The 22,621-nt window shown below is 41.1% G+C and overlaps 1 protein-coding gene across 5 annotated transcripts; it reads left to right on the plus strand.

The window, feature by feature from the left end:
- Positions 1-1,270: 1,270 nt before the first annotated feature.
- On the plus strand, positions 1,271-11,792 carry LOC307159499 (uncharacterized protein). 5 transcript variants are annotated; one of them, XM_079872906.1, is made up of 8 exons: positions 1,271-1,464; positions 2,701-2,981; positions 5,220-6,874; positions 10,323-10,427; positions 10,545-10,778; positions 10,872-11,009; positions 11,403-11,528; positions 11,631-11,792. In XM_079872906.1, the coding sequence occupies exons 1-8, from the start codon at positions 1,442-1,444 to the stop codon at positions 11,775-11,777; spliced, it is 2,709 nt and encodes a 902-aa protein (XP_079729032.1). In that variant the 5' UTR covers positions 1,271-1,441; the 3' UTR covers positions 11,778-11,792. The 5 variants fall into 5 exon arrangements, with proteins under 5 accessions (XP_079729032.1, XP_079729033.1, XP_079729036.1 ...); XM_079872907.1 differs by having other exon boundaries at positions 11,403-11,494; positions 11,631-11,699; XM_079872910.1 differs by lacking the exon at positions 2,701-2,981 and having other exon boundaries at positions 1,429-1,464.
- Positions 11,793-22,621: the final 10,829 nt, after the last annotated feature.

The following is a 22,621-nucleotide window of genomic DNA, read 5'->3' on the forward strand; positions in this document are numbered from 1 at the left end:
ACTACTTTGAACCTGATATGAATATGATTAACTGATTGAAGGTCTATAGCACATCACGTGACAGGCATTGTTTAAAAGCAATGAAAGAAAGCAATGAAATGCAAATCCTCCGTGGAATGACAGATATAATGCAGTGACTGAACATGAGGGAGATAATCTGATTAATATCGACAAACAGAAAAGACATTATAACAAACATAAGGACAGCATACTTTCGACTACTTACCAACATCTGGCACACGTGAACTGATGCCAAATATCGCGATGTGTTCGGAATGAGACTTCTTCAACTCGATTTACTACTGATAAAATTCGCATCTGTTGTTGATGCCACAGGTTTCCCATTGAAAGCAATGGACTTCCCAATTCGTCCATAGAGGGACGCAGAGGGGCGCCATGCTTCAGTTTTTGACACCTTGGGATTTAGAATGGGTTGAAATAAATGTTTTTTTTATTTTTATATTATTATTATTATTATTTCCTTGCACCAATTAAATGTTCATGGTAAAATAATAATAATAATAAAAATAAAACAACAACAACTAAATTGTCAATTTTGATTTCATGTTGACCTTAACAAAGTTTAAAAATGCTACAGTTCCCAGTGCTGTTACAGCAATAATGTGATGGATTAAACAGGAGTGCAAAACCATTTTACCCATAATGCTCAGATGCTACATTTAGAGGTACTGATTTTTATGCTGATGTTTTGCAGGAGGAAGAGAGTGTTATGCAGCCTGGGATTAAGCCAGATGCTAGAAGCACAGATAAAGCACCCAGAGAGGAAGGGAGGCAAGTGTGATCACTATTATTCCATCATTTATTATCATAAACCTACACAGAGAAGCAGTGGGATTTTAGTTCCATATACAGTAAGCAGAGGCATGCAGTGCCAACACATTTATGTAGGGTACCAGCTCAAGAGGAAATGCTGCAGTGCACCACTTACTGTCTAGCAAATCCTGCATGACACACAGCAGAGGAGGAGACATGGCAGAAGTGTGTGCATATCATAAGCTTGTTATCTACAGCATTTACTGTGTCTGTCTTGGTTACATGCACCACTCAGAGTAATTACCCTTGAAGAGAGAGAGATGGAAGGAAGTCGCAGAGATAGAGTGGAGACAGACTGAGCTAGAGATTGAGGAGGGGGAGGCTGGATTGGAGGAGAGAGTTATTGAATGAGAGAGAGAGAGAGAGAGAGAGAGAGAGAGAGAGAGAGAGAGAGGCAAGCAGGAGGAAGTTAACGAGAATAAAAAGAGGGCATAGCTGCAGACTAGAGATGCAGGATGACTGCTCTCTCAGCCCGTGGCTCGACTGCAACTGCGAGTAGACACGATATTTGGGGAGTGGCAGAAGCGTCTCTCGGGGGACCTGAAGGAGGACAGGCTACTGTTCCTCTAGCTGCTTGCTCGTGACTGAGCCCCTTTGTGATGGCAGTATGCCAGTCATGAACAGGTCAGGGTAGGTGGATGGCATTTGTCTCTCTTTCTGATTCTCACTCTTTCACTTTCCTTCTGTTTGCATGAGTAGGCATTAGTTGTGTGTAAGATATATAACATGGACTTAAAGCAGTAGTACTTATTTAAGTACATTATTTACTTTTTCCAAGCAATTACAATGAAAATAGACTAAGTCTTCTGTTTGATGCTTGAAAGCTGCAGACCATGCTAAATTTAATTGCACAAAATTGCAAAAAAAGATTAAATTAGATATCATTATATTTGGGAAGACATGTTTTCTTTCACATGGGATAAAGAAAAATGTGTTATTATAATTAGAAGAGTAAAACGTATTAAACATGCAATAAAGTTAAATTAATTAACATCAGTTCATTAGGTACAAAAAATGTAAAAAAGTAAAAAAAGAAAAAAATTGGTGTAGAAACAATTTTCACTCAGAAATTTCAGCAAATTTGACAATTAAATACAAAGAAATGGCAAGTAACACAATTAAACATGACATTTTTGAAGTAGAAATAATATTTTCTTGTAAAACCAACTCCAGTAAGCTTTGTTTTATTTATTCTGCTCACCCCGCTCTGTGCAGGCCTCGAACCCAGGTCTCCAGTCTCCACTCTTGAGATCAGTAGAGTGAGGTTACTCGCACAGCGACTACTAGCTGGCCTCTGTTACACTCACCCCTCTAAACTTCACTCCAATCTGGGTCACGGCACCAATGTAACTCCTCCACCTGGGTCTTACTCGCCCCATTCTGTGCGGGCCTCAAACCCCGGTCTCCGGTGTGAGAGTCAGGTGCTCTGACAAGGAGGCTAAACACTGCAGCCTCTAGCATCAGTCGCTAGAGCGCCTATTGAGATCAGTGGAGTGAGGTTTACTCGCACAGCGACTACTAGCTGGCCTCCATTACACTCACCCCCCAAAACCTCACTCCCATCAGGGTCACTGCACCAATGTAACCCCCTCCACCTGGGTCCTACTCACTCTGCTCTGTGTGGGCCTTGTACCCAGGTCTCCGGCATGAGAGTCAGGCGCTCTAACAAGGAGGCCAAAGACTGCAACCTCTACTAGCTCTACTCTAATCTAGATTAATAAATTATTAAACAAATTATAAAAAATTGTTCATTGTTCAATATTGTTAGTTCATAATATCTATTGTAAAATTATAGCAAAATGTTAAAGGATGAGGCCTTAGATTTGAGACCAAATATGAGTGCAAACTTTGCTTGTTTTCCTTCAGCTTGTTAAGTAAGGCAGGTTTGAGGAGGCTGTTGTCGTCAGATGAAGTGTGGACTTTAGGAAAGAAGAGGAACCAAGTGGAATTTGTCCCAGCCGAGCAGGATATTCTGCAAGTTGTAGAATCGAACAATCCTCCTGCCAGTCCCTCTCACAGGTACAGCCGACAGAACCAGGCCCCTCTTCACCTTATCAGTCCTGAAAGAATTGCCAAGACGGAAGGTGGAAGCACTTCATGTCTGTGTGAATCCGTGAAGGCTTTGAAATCAGGATCTGAAGTCAATGGTGGGTAGGGTTCTGTGTTTTTCGGACTTTGAAGCTTTCATGAACACATAGTGACTGTTATGGCCACTCCTAGAAGGGAACATTTAATCATCAGGCTTTGTCTTCATTTCAGGCAGTCAAACAAAGCAGTCAGACTTCATACAGTTTGATTTTACTATTTCACAGTCTATCTCATTGATATATGCCTTTCTGTTATTGACTGCAGTTTCGTTGTGTGCTGATTACAGTAGGTTTAGTTTCTGCTGACTCATACTGTTAGCAGAATGACTTGATACCCATTCAGATTTACTGTGGCTTTTATAGCATATGACTGCACATAAACATTGCAAAAATGGAAAACAGTTATACTGTCAAAAATGGTCAGAAAAACAGAACCAATTCTAATGGGATCAAGGAGTAATCCTTTTAGAATAAAATAAATGGCTGGCTGCATAAAAATGTTAGTAATCACTTTTTTTTTTTCTTCCTTTAAGACAATTCATAACTTTAAGTCAGTTACAAAAAAACATAGATTGTCCTTATTTAATGCCAAAAAGAAAGATTGACTGCCCCTTAACTAACTGCTAGTGGGCCATACTTGATCTTAAAGGGATAGTTCACTTTGAAATTAAATTTTGGTATGTTTTAGCTTACCTCAAGGGCATCCAAGATGTAGGTGTCTTTGTTTCTGCAGTAGTTTCAATTTTGATATTTTTAGGTCAAACCGTTCTTGTCTGTCAGTCATATAATGCAGGTCTATGGTCACCACCTCAAAGAGCATGCACAGAGATGTCCAAATTAAACAATTCCCCATTGTAAGTACACATTGATGGCCTAAGACACGAAACGAGCGGTTTGTGTGAGAAAACGAACAGTATTTATATCGTTTTTACTTCTTACACAACCACGTCCAAGTGATCTGAGGGCGTGCGCGCTTCCTGGTGTGTGAGACGTGTGCGCGTGTTCTGGCTTAGTCTGCGCAATCACCGGAAGTGATCTCTTGTGCGTGTACGTCACTCATTGTTGTGTACAAGAGGTAAAAACGATATAAATACTGTTCGTTTTCTCACACAAACCGCTCGTTTCGTGTCTTAGGCCATCAATGTGTACTTACGATGGGGAATTGTTTAATTTGGACTTCTCTGTGCATGCTCTTTGAGGTGGTGACCATTGACCTGCATTATATGACTGACAGACAAGAACGGTTTGACCTAAAAATATCAAAATTGAAACTATTTCGGAAACAAAGACACCTACATCTTGGATGTCCTTGAGGTAAGCTAAAACATACCAAAATTTTATTTCAAAGTGAACTATCCCTTTAAGACACTGTCTTAACATAATGGCTATGTTTATCTGATAACTAAAATTCTCAGAAAAATTGAAGCCCTCATTGGTTACTGTTGCTAACTCAATTTTACAGAACATCCCATGGGAACTAGAAAAAGTTTTTTATAATGCTATATTCACAGTCAAATGCAAAGAGGAAAGCCTAATTTAAAAGTAAAAATTTTAGAGTAAGTGAACTGCAGTCTTCCTAATTTTTCACTTACACTTTGGTACTGTGAACACTTTAGTTACTGATGACACAATAACCTGAAAGGCTGCATCTAAAATTGCATACTTCACTACTATATAGTAGGCGAAAAACAGTATGTGACAAAAGAAGAAGAATGTCCAAATTCACAGTACTCATAAAAGAGTAAGCAAAAAGTACCCGGATGACTTAGTTCTTCCAGCAAGATTCTGAAGTGTGCATATGATGGACACTTTACGATCCCATGAAGCCACGGGAGAGGATTTGTGAATGGCAGTGAAGCGACATAACTGATGCTAATATGTCAAATGATAATGACAACATGACGAATGTAGTACTTCCAGACTACATTCATACTACACACATTCATACTACAGAACATACTTTTTTAGCAGTCGTGAAGTAATTCAAAACAATTACCTACTCAAGAGAATATGCAATTTTGGATGCAGCCTTATTATGGCACTGCTGGTTATCCAGCATGCTTTGCGGCTAGGCTCAACTCAGGACAAATTTAATTTCTAGGACTATGTGAAACGTTTTTAGTGGGGTATTTATAGTTGATTGAAAGTTTACATTTTGCAGTAATATTGCATGTGTTGCCATTGTTGAGATCAATATCTCCAGACTTATTTAAAGATTTGGGAAAAAAAACACCTAATATTCATTAGATACATTTATGGAAAATCATTTGAATTATAACCATTTATAGTTGCTTTCAGAACAAGACACGCAGAAGAAGGCACAAGGGTTTTATGAGGACACCTGCACACCCAAGAGAGAAAGACCACAACATCCAGCTGTAGTGCCAATGAAGCCAGTATTAAAAATTCAGCATTTCACACTCAACCGTGAGCCCCATCCAGACAAAAAAGATGATTTCCAATTGGAGAAGAGCCATCTTAAGTCCAGTGAGCAAGAGGACATAAAGATGACAAGCATGGTCCATGGCAGTGCAACACCAGATACCACAGCTCTAAATGTACAGAACAATCAGAGACTGCACAGTGTGCTGGTGTTTAACAATAACCACAATATATGTGACCAGGATGCAGGGGGCCAATGGAAGTCATCTATTTCATACTCCAAAACTAATAAAACCAATGCAGACCATGAGCTTCCTGAACAAAAAACACAGGTGTGTACAAATGAGACTGTCACAGACAATCCACTTACTGAAAACTTGATTCTGGAAGCAGCAAGTGCGGAAATAAGAAAGGCTGAGGATAGTCCATCTTGTGATGTCAGTCTGTCTGAGATAGATGAGAAGTCAGAGGCAATTTCATTTCATAGTGAAGCACTTGCTTGGTCTGAGGAAGAGAGGGACTGTCTCGATGAGGAGAAGACTGAGGCTGCCCAAGCAAGTAGTTGCTCTTTGGTTTTTTCAGAAAAGTACACTATGGTACCAGAAGATTCTCAGCTTTATGTGAACAATAAACAGGAAGGACGCTGTACACTGCCACATTACAAAAGACAAATGACTGTAGAGTCTACCTTGTCAGAAATTCTCTCTCCTGTCGATGAGGTTTTGTCTTACGGAAGTGCAGAACTTCTTTCGTCTGCTAAAGGAGGAGCCACATCAGATCTTGACAGCTATGGTTGTCCTCCTCCCCCTCCTGCCTTTGAGATTATTACATGGACCAGTGAGGAGGAACTTCCAGCTCCACCTGATTCTGTCGAAGATCTCTCCATTAACAGTGAAAACATCCCTCCTCTCCCTGTGGACCTTTCTCTGAAAAGAAGAGAGTCTCTAAGTCTAGGCTCTAACAGTCTGAGGGAAAAGGAGGTAAACGATGATAGTAATGGAGCTCTATGTGAGGATGCTGAGGAAAATGACTGTTCGGATTACACTAGCTCACTTCCTGAAGATGTGAGAAATGAAATCTCAGATCCATTGTCCTACTTTCAGATTGGAGACAGAGTTATTGTGTGTAACTCCAGACCGGGTGTGCTGAAATATAAAGGCCTCACAGCATTTGCGAATGATTTTTGGGCTGGTGTGGCTTTGGACAACCCGAATGGAAACCACAATGGAACTTTTAGAGGTGTGAAGTACTTTAGCTGTGACAAAAGTCACGGTGTCCTGGTCAGAGCTGAGGACATTGCCCATATACACAGAGAACATAGTAGTGATGTAGAGACTGGGGTGGATGAAGATCCCTTCTCAGATGAGGAACCTCCTAGTGCAAAGAGAGATAAACAACAGATAGCCACATCATGGGCAGATAGACAAAGAGGACATACTTATAATCATTGTCCTCCTAGAGATGAAACCATACTTACAATCACCACATGCACACAACAAAAAGAACCTCAGGAAGACATGTCTGATGGCGCGAGAAATCTTTCACATCCCTCTGAAATGCCCTCACCAAGAGTAAGTAACACCAAGAATTTAAAGGGACAGTTTACTCAAAAATGAAAATTCTGGCAACATTTACTCACCTTCATGTCATTCCAAACCCATATGAATTTCTCTCGGTTACACTTTATTTTAATGTGTCCCTTTTACAGTGTAATTATACATTTAAGTACTGAGTAATATTAATTAAGTACATGTATTTACTGTAGGGTTAGGATAGGATTAGGGGTTGGTTTAGGGTTAGTTGCATGTAATTATGCCTAATTTAAAGTTATTACTACAGTAAATAGATGTAACATGTGTAACAAGAAAACATTAAAATAAAGTGTTACCTTTCTTTCTTCTGTGGAACACAAGAGAATATGTTTAGATGATAGTTTGTGCTGCTCTTTTATATACAGTGAAAGCATGTACACTATTGTTAAAAAATTTGTGGTCAGTAAGATTTTTTTTAAAAAGAAGTTCACTTTTAATTCAGAAAGGGTGGTTTTAATTGATCGCAAGTGACAGTAAAGACATTTATAATATCCCAATTTATATTTCAAATAAATGCTGTTATTTAGAATTTTCAAAAAAGAAAAAAAAAAAGAAAAATGTATCACTGTTTCCACAAAAATATTAAGCAAAACAACTCTTTTCAACATTGATAATAATAAGAAACTTTTCTTGAGCATAGTACACCACACTTTGCCGCAAGCCGACACTTTGAACCGGGCTAACAGTGAAGCTGGCTTCATGTGAAGGGAGTCCACGGAAAGCAACCCGCTCGACATATAGGCTATTTTTCTAGCGAATGTGCTGGTGTCGCCCAGCCCGCAGCTCTAAAAGATCTGTCAGCGAGGCACCCTATGTCAACGCCCTGGTAGGAGCAACACTTACTCTTAGGAGAGGCTTACTACCCAGGTGGGCACGGTGCACCTTGGGTAAACACACCAAGATGATGGGAGCCACTATGTAGTAGGCCAGCCTCTGCTTGGAAACAGCCTTCCCTTTTTCTGGTCTCCGTAACAGACGGTTGAAATTGTGAGGCTTGCATTCTGTCCCGCTATAACCGCAAGGAGTTGAAGGAACAGAGAAAAGCCAGGGCTGGGTCTGCCTCCTCCGGGGCAGCGCTTGCAGGCTCACCACCTGGTCCCATCTTAAGGGAGAGGTGGGAACCTTGGGCACATATCCAGGCCGGGGTCTCAGGACATCATGAGAGTTGGCCGGCCCGAATTCCAGGCACGATTCGTTGACCGAAAATGCGTGCAGGTCCCCTACCTTCTTGATAGAGGCAAGCAAGAAGGAGAACTGTTTCTTTAAAAACAGGATTTTAACTAGGATTTTTAACTAGGATAATGACTCGAGAGGAGGTCTCTGAGTGCAGTAGCACCAGAGATAAGTCCCAAGAAGGTATAGAGGGGGCGCAAGGCAGATTCAGTCTCCTTGCTCCCCTCAGGAACCTGACGATCAAGTCGTGCTTCCACGGATTTGGATCCACTGCATCATGATGTGCTTTATTATAAAGGCAACATACATTTTGAGGGTGGAGGGAGACAGCCCTCGCTTTGACCTATCTTGCAGGAAAGAAAGGATAGAAGTGGTTGAACACCTTTGGGGGTCTTCTTGGTGAGAATAACACCATTCAACGATGTTCCACTTCAGGTTGTAAGCAAGCCTCACTTTTTTAGAGGGTGCTCTCGCAGAAGTGAAGGAATCTACAATAATTTTGAGGTAGAGACCTGAACCTCCGCATCGAGACATGGAGTTTTCCAGAGGTCTGGCGTGGGTGCCAACGGTGCCCCCTCCCTGAGATGTCTCAGAGGAATGGGTCAGGAAGGGGCTGTCGAGATAAGCACCACCGGGGGGAGGGAGTGGATTGATGACCATCTCCAAGAGCTCTATCCTCCATACCTGAGTGGCCTGCTCAGGAGCGCTTGCGCTGACGCTTGCCACCTGGCTTGGCAGCGCCTGGAGCGGGCTGGGTGCCCTGTCTGTGGCCGGTTCCATGCTGAGGCCTGGGTGGAGGCTGCTGCGGTGGCTCAGGGGGAGCAGAGGCGGCGGTAGACGGACGTCCTCGGCGACGTCAGGCGGAGGAACTGCCCTGGGCGGATGGGTGGGTCTGCTTCTGGGCAGCAGAGAACTGTTGGGCGAAGTTCTCCACCGCATCGCCGAATAGCCCAACCTGTGATTTGGGGGAGTCCAGGAATCGAATCTTGTCCGCATCCCTCATGTCTGCCAGGTTGAGCCAGAGATGGCGTTCCTGGACCACTAAGGTGGACATCGCGCGAGCTGCAACCTTCGTGCCCTGGAGGGCGAGGTCGGTCGGTAGTGAGGGGGGAAGAACTACTAAGCCGGTTTCTGGCAGAGAAAGGTGCCGTCCACAACCTAGTAAGCTCCTCATGCACTTCAGGAAAGAAAGGTACTGGGGCGGCAGGCTGAGAACCAGCCCGGCCCGCCCAAAGAAACCAATCATCCAACCGAGATGGTTTGCCACATGGTGGAGGATTCCAGACGAGCCCTACCGCCTCTGCGGCCCTTTTCAGCATAGCTGCCATCTCTGGATCTGGCTCGGGCAGCGCTGATCCCCCAGAGGGAGGCAGTGGAGCCGAGTCATCATCTCCAGAGCCCAGCACTCCCTCCGATGCTGTGATGGACATCCTGTCCTCTGGAGGGGCCCCGAATCAAACAGGTCCAGTACAGAGGGATCAGAGCATTCCTCGGGGAACTCCACCAGTTGCGGTGTGAAAGAGGAGTGAGGGATCCACGGGGCTTTGCCAGGCAGATTACTCCTTACTGTAATCCTCAGATCACCCAACCTATGCGGCACTCCAGCCTTCTTCTGGGAAGTTGGCCCAGAAGAAAGACTAGCGCGGGGCATGGGAGTGGGGACTCCACCTTCGTGAACGAAGGCGAGTCTTGATCTCAACACCGAGATGTTCATATTCGCGAAGTGGAAACATGAGTCATCCACGAGATCTGCTTCAGCATGCTGTAACGCACGCCAATGTGCATTGGCTCGTTTTAACAACACTTGAAGATGACAGGCTCCCTAAGCGTGATCCCAATCAGTCGGTGCGTCCGATTACGGAAAGGGAGTCTACTGAAAGGGAACTACTGTAACATCTGCACTTTTTTGGAAATGCTCACACAAAGCTTTTTTGGAAAAGCTCACACAAAGCTTATTTGGAACTTTAGAGTCTTCAGAAAACGTGGAACATAGAATATATAAGTATACTACTTTATCAGTGCTTTTTGTCCTTAATGGAGCTTGACAGCTCTGTGTGATTTCATTGTATGGAAAAGATCAACATTCTTGTGTTTTGCAGAAGAAATAAAGTAATGCATGTTTGGAAAGATATGAGAATGAATAAATGATGACAGAATTTTCATTTTTGGGTATACTATTGCTTTCACAAGCTTATTCCTGTTTATCATAGCAGAATGGCAATTGTTTATATCACTAAACACCTGTATTTTGCAGCCTGACTTTGAGCTCCATCATAATGCGCAAAACAGGCATCATGTGGATGAACCAGAAGGACGACAAAGAATTAAATCATTGCATGACAGTCAATCTACAGATGCTGTAAGTTGCCAAAACAGCCTTGAAATGTTTTAACAAAGGATAAAATATCTGTAGATGTATGAAATTTGCATTAAAAAAATCAAACTATTTCTGACCTTCTCACTCTTTGATATTCAGGATATCAGAAAAAGTGAAGATGGTTATTTTATGCCATGTGTCTTGGAGCAATGGCATCAGGCCCAACCCAACACACCATCAAAGATAAAGGTGTTGCCCCATGAAGACAGTATCGTGTACAGATTAGTAGATGCTGCAGTGGAAATTCTGTGCAGCCACGCAAATGAAGACGCTCTTGACCTTTGTGAAACACCAAGCTATCTATTAAATGACAGCCGCAAACATTATCGAAAGGTTAGTCTATATATGTATAACAAACAACTATACAAATGCTAAATGAATGAGAGAAGCAACTCTCATCTAAACCTTTTTCATTTTACACTGTAGGTGATCTTTCAGTTGACATCTGATGTACTGCATAAGATTTTGGGTGATCTGTTAAGGACAAAACCTGCCCAGAATATAGATGATCAATCTGCAATATCAACTCTTCAATCAAGTACAATTTCAGTCACATTTTTAAAGGTAAAATGATTTGCAATCAGCTGTATGAACTACTCAATAATATTCCAGTTGAGTTATTTGAAGGTACTTCTAAGCATAGATATGTATACATCGATGCCACATTCGACCACTCCAAACATGTTGATGCGTCCGCCATCTTGGAATGGTCAACACTTCAGATTCTGTTGTCACTTACAGTAAAAATCAATGTGTTTTCCAAGATGACAAAACATTGCACAGCCTCTCGATTTTTCACGGACCGGCTTTGACCATTCCAATATGGCGGACGACTTGCGTATAGCAGTCCATAGAAACAGCTGTTAATGAGGCATCTATGTATATATATATATATATCTTTGCTTTTAAGCACAGTATATTTGAACATTTGCATTGTGTTAATCGTGTTATTTACAGGCTGCAGTGAGAAAGGAGATACAGAAAATTCTGAATTTAGAGCGAAGTGAACAGCAGATGACAGAGATGCTCCAAAAACTGTGCAAATACTGGTATGCCAAGAGAGACAGAGTGGACTTTATACTGGTGTGTGTAAAGACACTCCTATAGTAATATGCTTGCTTATGAAATTAGTGTTGATTTGAATTACAACTGAAAATGACACATTTTGTTATTATTTACTTCTAGATTCAAGAACTTCATAATGAGGAGAGAACTTGGCTAGACTACAGAGCTGACCAGTACACTGTGAAAATGCATCTGACTGAAGAGATTTTTAGCCTTCTTTTGGATGACACAATATTAGCCCTAAATCATATGCACATTTCAACCTAAAATAATTTTTTTAAACTTGATGGCATTTTCATATTCTGCATCTTTGATATGTTGTTATTTTCTTTTTATGTGAATCTCACAAATCCTGTCAGGAACATTCCCAAGTCATATTTCACATTTTTCATAAATAATTTTAGCTTGAAGAACATAAAAAGCTATTTTAGGACCATTAAGTTCTTGCAGTATTAATAGATTATTATGACAATTAAGCACATTTTCCCCTAATGTCCACTTTTTGCAATTATTGTAATGACAATAAAACATAATTCTCATTACTGAAATTCAAAAGAAATAATGATAAATTATTTAAATTGTAAAGTATATACATCATATTATTATTGGTTGTACTGTCTTTCATATCTGCTGATTTAAGTACAAATATAATGTATCATAGTAATTTGTTTACACTAATGAATTAAAAATAATACTTCTACAGTATTACAGTAAAGAGAATCTAATGCAAATTAATCACCATGATGAATAATGGGAATTACAAAATTTTTTAAATGTAATGATACATTACATTAATGAGAATTCAGGACAATGTGCTTAATGGTCATACAATGAGACCATTATGCATGTCAAAATACAAAAAAATATATATATATATTTTTCAGTGTTTAATACTTTTATTCAGTATTTTTTTTCTTTTGACTATGGAGTGATATGTGTAAAGGTTAGTTATATGTGTGTACTCTTATGTTCCTTCCTGTGTTTAGCTCCTGTTGCCTTTGTTCCCATTGCTAGTTGCGCTGTGTCCCAATTCGTCTACTTATACTATGCCCTAAAAGTATGTAAAAGTACATATTTTTGAGTGTGTAAAAGAATAGTAGGCAAGCTTTGGGACAAACTACTTTGCAATAATTGCGTCTTTAAAGGACAGCTCTGTCGCTTAGTTATGTGCATCCTGTCACCGGTTAAACTGCCCAGTCAATCATATTGTCACAGTTAAAATTCTCCACATTCAATTTAATTCAATTTCCTACCATTTCTGAGAGAAATATAGAAGCAGAAGATCTGCCAGTTGTGGGTCTTTCCAAAGTCCCTTTCAAGGAAAGTGTGCTCACTCAGTGGCCATATTTTCAACACCTCCAGGCAGCTATTTTAGGCATCCAAGATCTATTTAAATGGGGGAATCCTGAAATCTCAAAAAATGCTTGCCGAACTCACAATTAAATAACATTTCAAATCAGCAACAAAATCTGACATGAACTGTCCCATAAATGTTGTTTCTTATGCTCAAATAGCATTTTTCAGACGAGCCAATGCGCATGTGCAGTCGCAAACTCGAGTCTCAGGTTTATATGGTAACAGGAGCTTCTAATGGCAGCTGCAGTGACGCAATGACTTTACCAATACGCAATTGGCTCTTTTACTTGGAAGTCGGGACGTATTCTGCCATATTGTGCATATTGTGTTTCTCCCATTCATTAGTAATGCCCTGTCCCAAATGACACGCTAAACACTTACGGTCTTCCTACGAGTCCGCACTTTCGAAACATAATGCCACTTTGACTGTCGGGAGCTCGCTTCTGTGCAGGCTCGGCAAAAGTGTGCATCGAGAGCGCATATCGACTGCAAAAGGGGTGTTTGTGAAACCTAAAATTCAAATGGGACACCCTACGGTCTTCATGCTTTAACGGACACACGGCAGCCATTGTAAGCCCACAAGACCGAAAGTGCATATGAAATGTTACATTTGGGACAGGACGTAATAGGAGTATGCCTAACTCTCCGCATGTGTTTGCAATATTCAATAAAGATACATTTAAAAGTTAATTACCAAACGTATCTTTACAAACGTATCTAAGTTCACAATGCTGTTGTCCATGAAATAAAATGTGGATACAATTGAATAAATATCTTTTCATCAGGTAAGATACTCATTATTATTCAATCACATATTATTCACTCAAACCCCTTTATCTAAACCCCTTAACCGTGGGACTTGCACTTCTGTCATGTTTGTAGTTTTGTAGTTCTAAGCGAATTCTCGTCCAACACACAATGGGCTACAGGCAATATTAGCCATTAGAGGGTGAATTCCAAATGGTATTTTTGGACCCTTGAAAGGCACTTCGAGAAGGGGAAGCCATTTGTAGTGGGGTTCCAAAAGAGAGTGAACAACTGAGGCTGGATCCCAAATGGCACACTTCATGTGGACTCGCGGTCTCGTGGCCTTAAATTGCGCGTGCTCGCCAAGTGTATGAGTCCGTAGGGTGTCCCATTCGGCATTTCAGCGCTCAGAAGTGTGCTTGCAAGCGCCGCCTATGTGCCCTCGATTCGGACTTCGGCGAAGCCCGTACTTTCACACCCTCCACACGAGTTACCTACCCAGGAATCATTGCGAACGCCCAATCAGATAAATGAGGGGAGGAGTTTCGTGGCTGTTTGACTTTCGGTGGCATGGTGTCATCAAGCCTGTCCCAAAATACACTCTTGCGTGCCCTTGTGGCCTCGAGGCCAGTGTCCTTTAGGTGTGCACTTCCTGACGTCACTAAGTGTGAACTCCAGGGAGGTTCACAAGGCCGGAGTGTGCCATTTTGGATCCAGCCTGAATCCCTTCACGAAGTCCGTTATCGAAGGGAACATGCGGTGATCACTTCAAGGAAGTAATTTAATAGCTTATGGTCATGTGTCCCAGGGTGGCAAATTCTCATGGTTCATTTAGATATGGCAGGAGAGTTGGAGAAAATGTATAAACAGAATAATTTCAATTGTTTTGTTTTGTTGTGATATATTGACATATTTACATCATGCATTTCATATTTTGTTTTAAAAAAGTTTTATAGGTAAGAAATGTGTTTAATGCTTTATGTTTAATGCTTAACTTTACACACACACACACACACACACACACACACACACACACACACACACACACACACACATAAAGCATATTTTAAAAACCTCATTGTAAGTGTACATTTATTTGTATATCATATACCCCTGGTTTCACAGACAAGGCTTAAGCCCATGTTTGAGCTGTTTTAACTGAAAGCAACTTGCACTGACATATCAATAAGTCACTGCCATTGTTTTGTCTCAACATGCACACCAGTAATGTTTTTTTTTCTAAGGCGCGTGTATAAAAGCTACTTCAATGTCTTAATTTAACTAAAGCCTAATCCTGGCTTAATCCTAGTCCTGTCTGTGAAACCAGGCCATAAACAGCAATAAAAAGACATTCCTGTTGTCGCTGCATAGCTTTGTCGAAGTAACATTCCATGTGAAGCTAATGAGGAAATTACGTGGTCTTTCATTGTGCCCTGCTCCATCCAAAGTCCCCACTGCAAGGGCTCTGCCCTTCAGAGTGAGTAGGGCATATGGATGCTCACTTCCAATTGGAATTTGCCCAGAGTGTGCAGAGAGTCTGCACTTCGGATCCTAACTGGAAAAAGTAGATCATTCGGGTATCTTTGGAATACTTATGTCAACATACTATGATTTGGGACACACTGATTCTAATTTTGAATACTATTTAGGATGGATATTATGCGAATTTGGATGCTGCATTGGTTTCAATGGTTACTCATCAATTAATTAATTATGTACAACCTGGGTCTTGTTTGGTTGGTTCTTTCCTCATTTAGTCTTGCAGGGCTGACAACTCTCACGCATTCAGCCTGAGACTCACGCAATTGACATTTTTCTCACGCTCTCACGTCACACAACCATTTTCTCATACAGAAAAAAACGTGAAGCATAGAGGGCTCTGGCACCAACAGACAAGGCAGAGCAGGTTACTATGATATGAAACAAAGTCTCAGCTATCAAATTTTCAAATTGTATTACGAAATTCAAACAACAAACAGCGTTTTGATCCTCTTAAATGTGACGTGACAGATCTCTGTAGCGCCTCAGTTCAATCGGCACGTGAACTGATGATAATTTCTTTCTCTTTACTATTAGTCAATAGTTAATAAACACGACTGAACATTAGAAGGTATGTTAAAAAGATTTTTTTTAATGGCGCGGCAGACATTTATTTTCATGTCTGCCGCACCATCAAAAAATCTTTTTAATATACCTTCTAATTTTCATTCGTTCAAAATGTTCAATGTTCAAAATAACGGACATTTATTTTGATGGTGCTGAGAGTGCCAGAGCCTGAGCACACAGCGCCCCAAGCCTCCATCTTCATTAGTTTACGATCAGTTTAACAGTCCTGTCTAATTTGGTATTACATAGAACCAGTGGCGTAGGTTTGATTTTGAAATTGGTGGGGACGGGGACATCAATATATAAATATATTTTAAGTTTTGATCGAAATTATTGCTAGGGATATATCAGTGTCACTGGATATTGGTAGGGACACGTCCCTAGCGTCCCTACTAAATTCTACGCCCCTGCATAGAACTATTCTACAAAGAAAGTAGACAGTATATGAAAAAGTATTAGTGTTTGCCATTTGGTTGATGTCCAGTGTCGCTAGCTCAGCAGAAATACATAATCATGTTTCGCTTGGTCCTCTCAAAGTTAGGTTGGATTTTCCCCTTAGTCTAAAGGGTGAGAGGTCCATCTATCACTGTTTTCCATGGTTATGGAGTAAATTTATAGGCTATAATCTGTGCGTATACACTTTTTTTTTTTTTTTTTTTTAAATGGCGGGTGCTGGTGTTTCTCGTGCATTCGGCCAATCAGCATACACTTACGTCACTGGTAGTTCCTATTGTGCTGAGTTAGACCCTACTCTAAAGTAGGAGCTAATTAGTTCCCCCAAAAGACATTCCTAGAGCTAAAATTGTTCCCAGTTTCCTGTGGTGCGAATAGGCCAAAAAGCGGGTACTTCCGCTATTAGTTCGAGGAACTATAAAAAGGTTCCTCCGGTGCGAAAACCCCTCTTTACGCACATCACCATAACAGACAGATAACTAATCCGTCTGTCTAAAAGAAGCTGTAAATTCTACGTAGGACTTTAAGGCACGTACAGGGCAGAGAAGATTAGCCCTCCCATCAATATTAAAGTGGGAAGAGGGGAGTTGAAAAGCAGCTAGATGAATGGACTGATTCACAAATGCTGGTAATAAAACCTTGGGAAGAAAAGTCGTATTTGGTCGAAATTATGGCCCCTGAATTCTCCGGTAAGCATTAGTGGAAGCAACAGCCAGAAGAAATATCACTAAAAAGGACAACCACTTAATATCCATCCAATGGTTGAAATGGTGGTGCACAAAGGAATTTGAGTACAAACGGTAAGTTCCACACAGGAAAAGGCGCAAAACGAACAAGCTTTAAACACCTTGCTTAATTCGAAAACTCAAGGTTATGAGATCCCAAAGAAGAACCATCAACAAGCATGATAAGCAGATATGGTGGCAACAAACACTTTTAAGGTAGAAGGTGCTTTGTTGTCTTCTAATAGATGTTGTAGGAAACTTTCGGTACAGTACAGTGAACTGTATCAATTTCTCAATCCTAACACCAAGAAGGTACTGCTGGTTCACAACCGGTTCAGCTGAGAGAGGTGATCCCTTCGGTTGGTAAGCTGCCAAAGTTGGCCCTGCAAAAGATTCAGAAGAGGAAAACATGGCCTGGCCGGCCGTCGAGGTCCCACTAAGAGTATCCTGTGTTTGAGCAGGAATATTTGGTGAAATGTCCCCCATAGCAGTGGAAAAGGAGGGAACGCATACAACCACTCATGGGCTAATGCATCCTGTCCCAGTGGCTGTAAAGCCTGTAAAGATGCAAGAGACCTGGTGCCACCCTGATAACTCAAATGAAAGACAGACAGGTGTTGTGTCGCACCTGGACAAGCACATGACGATCTCTCAAAGCTGGTAAGAAGTGTTGCAGCCCAAGGTACACTGCCCTCAATTACAGAACATTCATGTTCCAAGGACTCCTCTAGTGACCAACTGGTTCCATGTTGCCCCCTATCCTAATAATGAAGCATTGGTTGTGATCACTTCCCAAGAAGAAGGTACAACCCCCAGTAGCACTCCGGCCCTCAAAAATGTTTCCAGGATGTTAGTGCGTGGACACAAGCAGGAGAAAGAACAATCATGCAATGACAATGTCTCATCGAGTTCAGCCTTAAGCCATTGCTCCACCTCTGGAGAGGTCTGAGGTGAAGCAATTCCTAGGGAATCACTGATGTGGCAGCTGCTTACCTTCCCACTAGATGCAGAAGGACAGTCAGTATTTGATGAATATTGTCTGTCCGAGCATGAGACAATGTGGCAGATATTGTGAGAGAATTGATTGTTATTCCAATTAACTTTATGGACTGTACCGGAACCAAATTGCTCTTTGTGTCGTTCACAGTGAGGCCCAGTCAAGTCAAGTCAAATCATCTTCATTTATATAGCGCTTTTAACAATGTAGATTGTTTCAAAGCAGCTTTACAGAGATAAACCTATAATTTAAGGTAAGATTGTTTTGGCTTTATAGTGGTTCTTTAATAAAGTTATTTTCCAGCTAAAGTTAGTTTTGATTGATTCGCTTCCGTCGCAACGATCATTTGTTATTAAATTAGGGGCCACTAAGACGACACCATTCTCTCTACACAAACTTTAAACGCGAACCTGTGAGAAACGCTGATGGCGTTCACATGCGCATTAAGAATTGGTTCTATAGTTAAGTGCGTTTGAACATATGTGCGCAGGTTTGTAATTCCCTACAAACCAAGCCTAAACAAAGTACTGGTGTTTCCTTATAGTTTTGATACAGAATTTTATTTTATTTTATCAATTCGGGGTAGATACGCAAATTGAGTTTTCCCGACGACGCTTTATCTGTAGAGTGGCAAAGGGATCCTCCATAGGGAGAGACTAGTTGGCACTTCAGCACTGCGTTGACATCGGGTCCAGGCGAAGGTCCTTCGTCAGATCTGGATACGGCCTGGATCCGGCAGGCTGCGGGAAAACCTCGGGATAAACAAAGACACTAAAATTAGCGTAGATGCCATTCTTCTCATGATGTAACGAGTACATCAGGATTTATGGGAAGTGTTCCCGGTTCCAGCTGACCTAATCTATGCAGCCTAACATTGAATTATAGAAGTCTATAATGTATTATGTGAATGCTAGGTCAAAGAGATGTGTCTTTAATCTAGCTTTGAACTGACAGAGTGTGTCTGCTTCCCGGACAATGTTAGGAAGATTGTTCCAAAGTTTTGGTGCTAAATAGGAAAAGGATCTACCGCCAGCAGTCGATTTTGATATTCTAGGTATTATCAACTGGCCGGGATTTTTGAGATCGCAATAGACGCGAATGACTATAATGCGTTAAGAGCTCGCTCAAGTACTGCGGAGCTAAACCATTTAGTGCTTTGTAAGTAATCAGCAATATTTTTAAATTGATGCGATGTTTAATAGGGAGCCAATGCAGTTTTGACAGAACTGGGCTAATATGGTCATACTTCCTCGTTCTGGTAAGAACTCTAGCTGCTGCGTTTTGAACTAGCTGTAGTTTGTTTATTAAGCGTGCAGGGCAACCACCCAGTAGAGCATTAGGGCTGTACTCAACCAAAGAAAATCTTGGTCGACTGAAGTCCTGAAATTTTCGACTAAAAATCGACTAAAATCGACTAAAAATGACGTTAGAAAAAAAACGTTAAATTAATTAGATGCGCACTGTGCGCAGTACTTGGTAGCCTTGTTGTCCGCCTAAATGAATTATAAATAAACATAAACAACTAGTAGGCTATTTGCAGTATATTAAATCGTTTTTGACCTAATTATTTTGCACTGAAATGAGTCTGACACTCGAGTCTGTCGGCTCTGACAGCGCTGCATCACGTGCACCTGCGCAATATCATAGCTTATGATTTCCGAAAATAGTACTATGTTGTCAACTAGTGATATCATCACAAGAACTGTTGAGGAATATGCAACATAATTTAGACAATTATTTTTGTCATATGTTATAATAATAAGTTATAACTGTCAGACACTATCATTTCACTGTGCATGTCCTCGCACCGAGCGAGGCTGAACATGAGCTCAGCTTCGCAGCTGAGACACGAATAGACTATTAACTTAAAGCTTTTACTCTTAATAAACACAAAAGGCACGTCCACTTTAATAAAAAAAAATAATATTTATTAAACAAACCAGATCAAGAGCAGAAACGAAATAAAGTGCATAACTGAAAAATAAAGCATCCTAGGCTCAAAACTAACACAACCAACAGCACAGCGCAATTGCGCATTAGGCTCAAAATAAAAAATAAAAAAGTTAGGTTATCACACTAAAACATTGAAATATGCAAATTCTGATATGTTCATAGCCTACTCAAAACAGACAGGGCAAGCTAACGCAGACAAGTGAGCTTACCACTTTTAGATGATATGTCATGTTTGTCGTCAAGCTGTGGAAAACTGTTGCTTGCAAACTTTGCATTCGACCTTTTTCCTGTTATCAATTTTAACAAAATGCTGCCACACTGTCGATTTCTTTGTTGTTGACATGTTAGAAGAGGACTGACTATTAAACGCTCTCACAATTAAATAAATAAAGTGAAACAAAGGTACTCTGAAAACACCCCCATTAGCAGTTAGTGCTTTCCACCTGATGAAATGAGCGCGCCTCAGCGCGGCAAAACTGATGAAATAAAAACGCGGCAGAAAATCGACCAATCAGAATTTTGGTCGAACCAGAACGTATCGACCAACTAATCGACTAATCGACTAGGACAGTACAGCCCTATAGAGCATTACAATAATCTAGCCTTGATGTCATGAAAGCATGAACTAATTGTTCCGCATTTGTCAATGAGAGCATATGGCGTAATTTAGATATATTTTTAAGATGGAAAAATGCGGTTTTACAGATACTAGACACGTGACTTTCAAATGAAAGATTGGTATCAAAGAGCACACCCAGGTTCCTAACCGACGACGAAGACTTGACAGAGCAGCCATCAAGTGTTAGACAGTATTCTAGGTTATTACGTGAGGAAGTTTTTTGTCCAATAATTAGAATCTCTGTTTTTTCAGAATTTAGAAGTAGGAAATTACGAGTCATCCAATTTTTTATATCAGCTATGCATTCTGTTAATTTAGTGAATTGGTAAGTTTCGGTAGGTTTTGAAGAAATATAGAGCTGAGTATCGTCGGCATAACAGTGGAAGCTAATTCCATGTTTCCTAATGATATCTCCTAAGGGTAGCATGTACAGAGTGAACAGCAGCGGTCCTAGTACTGAGCCTTGTGGTACGCTATACTGAACTTGTGATCGATAAGACATCTCTTCATTTACTGCTACAAACTGATAACGGTCAGATAAGTATTATTTAAACCATGCTAGTGCAATTCCACTAATGCCAACATAGTTTTCTAGTCTATTTAAAAGAATGTTGTGGTCAATGGTGTCAAATGCAGCACTAAGATCGAGTAACACTAATAGAGAGATACAACCACGATCGGATGATAAGAGCAAATAATTTGTGACTCTAACGAGAGCAGTCTTGGTACTATGGTACGGTCTAAATCCTGACTGGAAATCCTCGCAGATATCATTTCTTTCTAGAAAGGAACACAGTTGTGAAGATAGTTGCCCAGTCTCTGAATATGCTCCAGCTTAATTCTGGTGTTTTGGAGAACATGTTTTGTTGAGGCACAAAGCAACCAGTCATCTAAATAGGGCAGAAGCCTCATGCACGTGGACCAAAGAGGAGACAGGGATGCACTCATGCATCTTGTAAAAACACGAGAAGCCAGAGATAGACCGAAAGGTGGGACTTTGAACTGATAGAATTGACCCTGAAAGCTGAATCTGAGAAACTTCCTGTGGCGGGGAGCAATGGGAACATGAAAAAACACGTCCTTTAAGTCAACACTCTCAAACCAGTCTCCTTCCATCACACACTGAAGAACGTTGACTGTGCGTAACATTTGAAAAGGAATAGACTTTAGGAACACATTTAAACATTGTTTATCCAGGATCGGCCTGGCCTGCCGTATTTATTTGGAACAAGGAAGTATGTGGAGTAAAAACCATCCCCATGACTGAGGGGAGGAACTTTTTCTATGGCTCCTTTCTAAAATAGTGAATGAATTTCTAGAGAAAGGGCCATTGAACTGGTTAAATCCTTGACAACCGTCTGAACGATTCCTGCATCCTTGGGTGGCCAGCCTCGGAACTGCAGGTTGCATCCCCTGCTCAAAGTTGCCAGAACCCAGGGCTCGGACACTGAACTCCTCCAGTAACTTAGATGTTGAACAGAGAAAATGACGACCATCGGCCCAAGATCTTCAGGGTTTATGGCCTGCGTTGACATGGCTCACCCTGAGTTTGATGGTGAAATGGCTGACGACCCTGGGCCATTTCAGTCCCTCTATGTTGTTGTGGTGTCTAAAGTTAAGAAGCCGGGTGGTGATGCAATTGCTGCTCCAAAATCGGGTTGAGCAAGTGGTTGAGCCAGAGCTGGTGGCATCTTAAAAGAAGGTGCCTGTGGGGTCTGAGCTAGCTGTCGCATGGCTTCTGACAGTTTAATTCTTTTCTCTAATACCTCAGAATCATTGGGCCCAAAAAGATGCATCCTGGTACAATAGGTTGTTCCCTCAGGGTCTTTTTACAATCTTCAGGTAACTGTGGCTGATCAAGCCATACCTGACACCGGGCTGTTAAGAGGGTCGCCGATAGTGTTCCAAGCTTATGAGTCATATAACCCATAGCCAATAGAGCAGTTTGTATGAACTGAGGCACAGAAGGGTTTACATTTGAGGTCCCTAATGTGGTATTACTGGCAAGAAGCAGCTGTCAGATGGTATTCTCTGCTCGAATTATATAAGCTACTGACTCATATGCCTTCTTCAATAATATGTCCAGTACATACACTTGTGCACTTGTACGTTGCCTCTTAGTTCTTCATCAGGTGATAACACCTGGCTGTTTGAT

Source organism: Squalius cephalus (assembly GCF_949319135.1).
Source record: "Squalius cephalus genome assembly, chromosome: 5".
In the NCBI taxonomy this organism is placed as follows: domain Eukaryota; kingdom Metazoa; phylum Chordata; class Actinopteri; order Cypriniformes; family Leuciscidae; genus Squalius; species Squalius cephalus.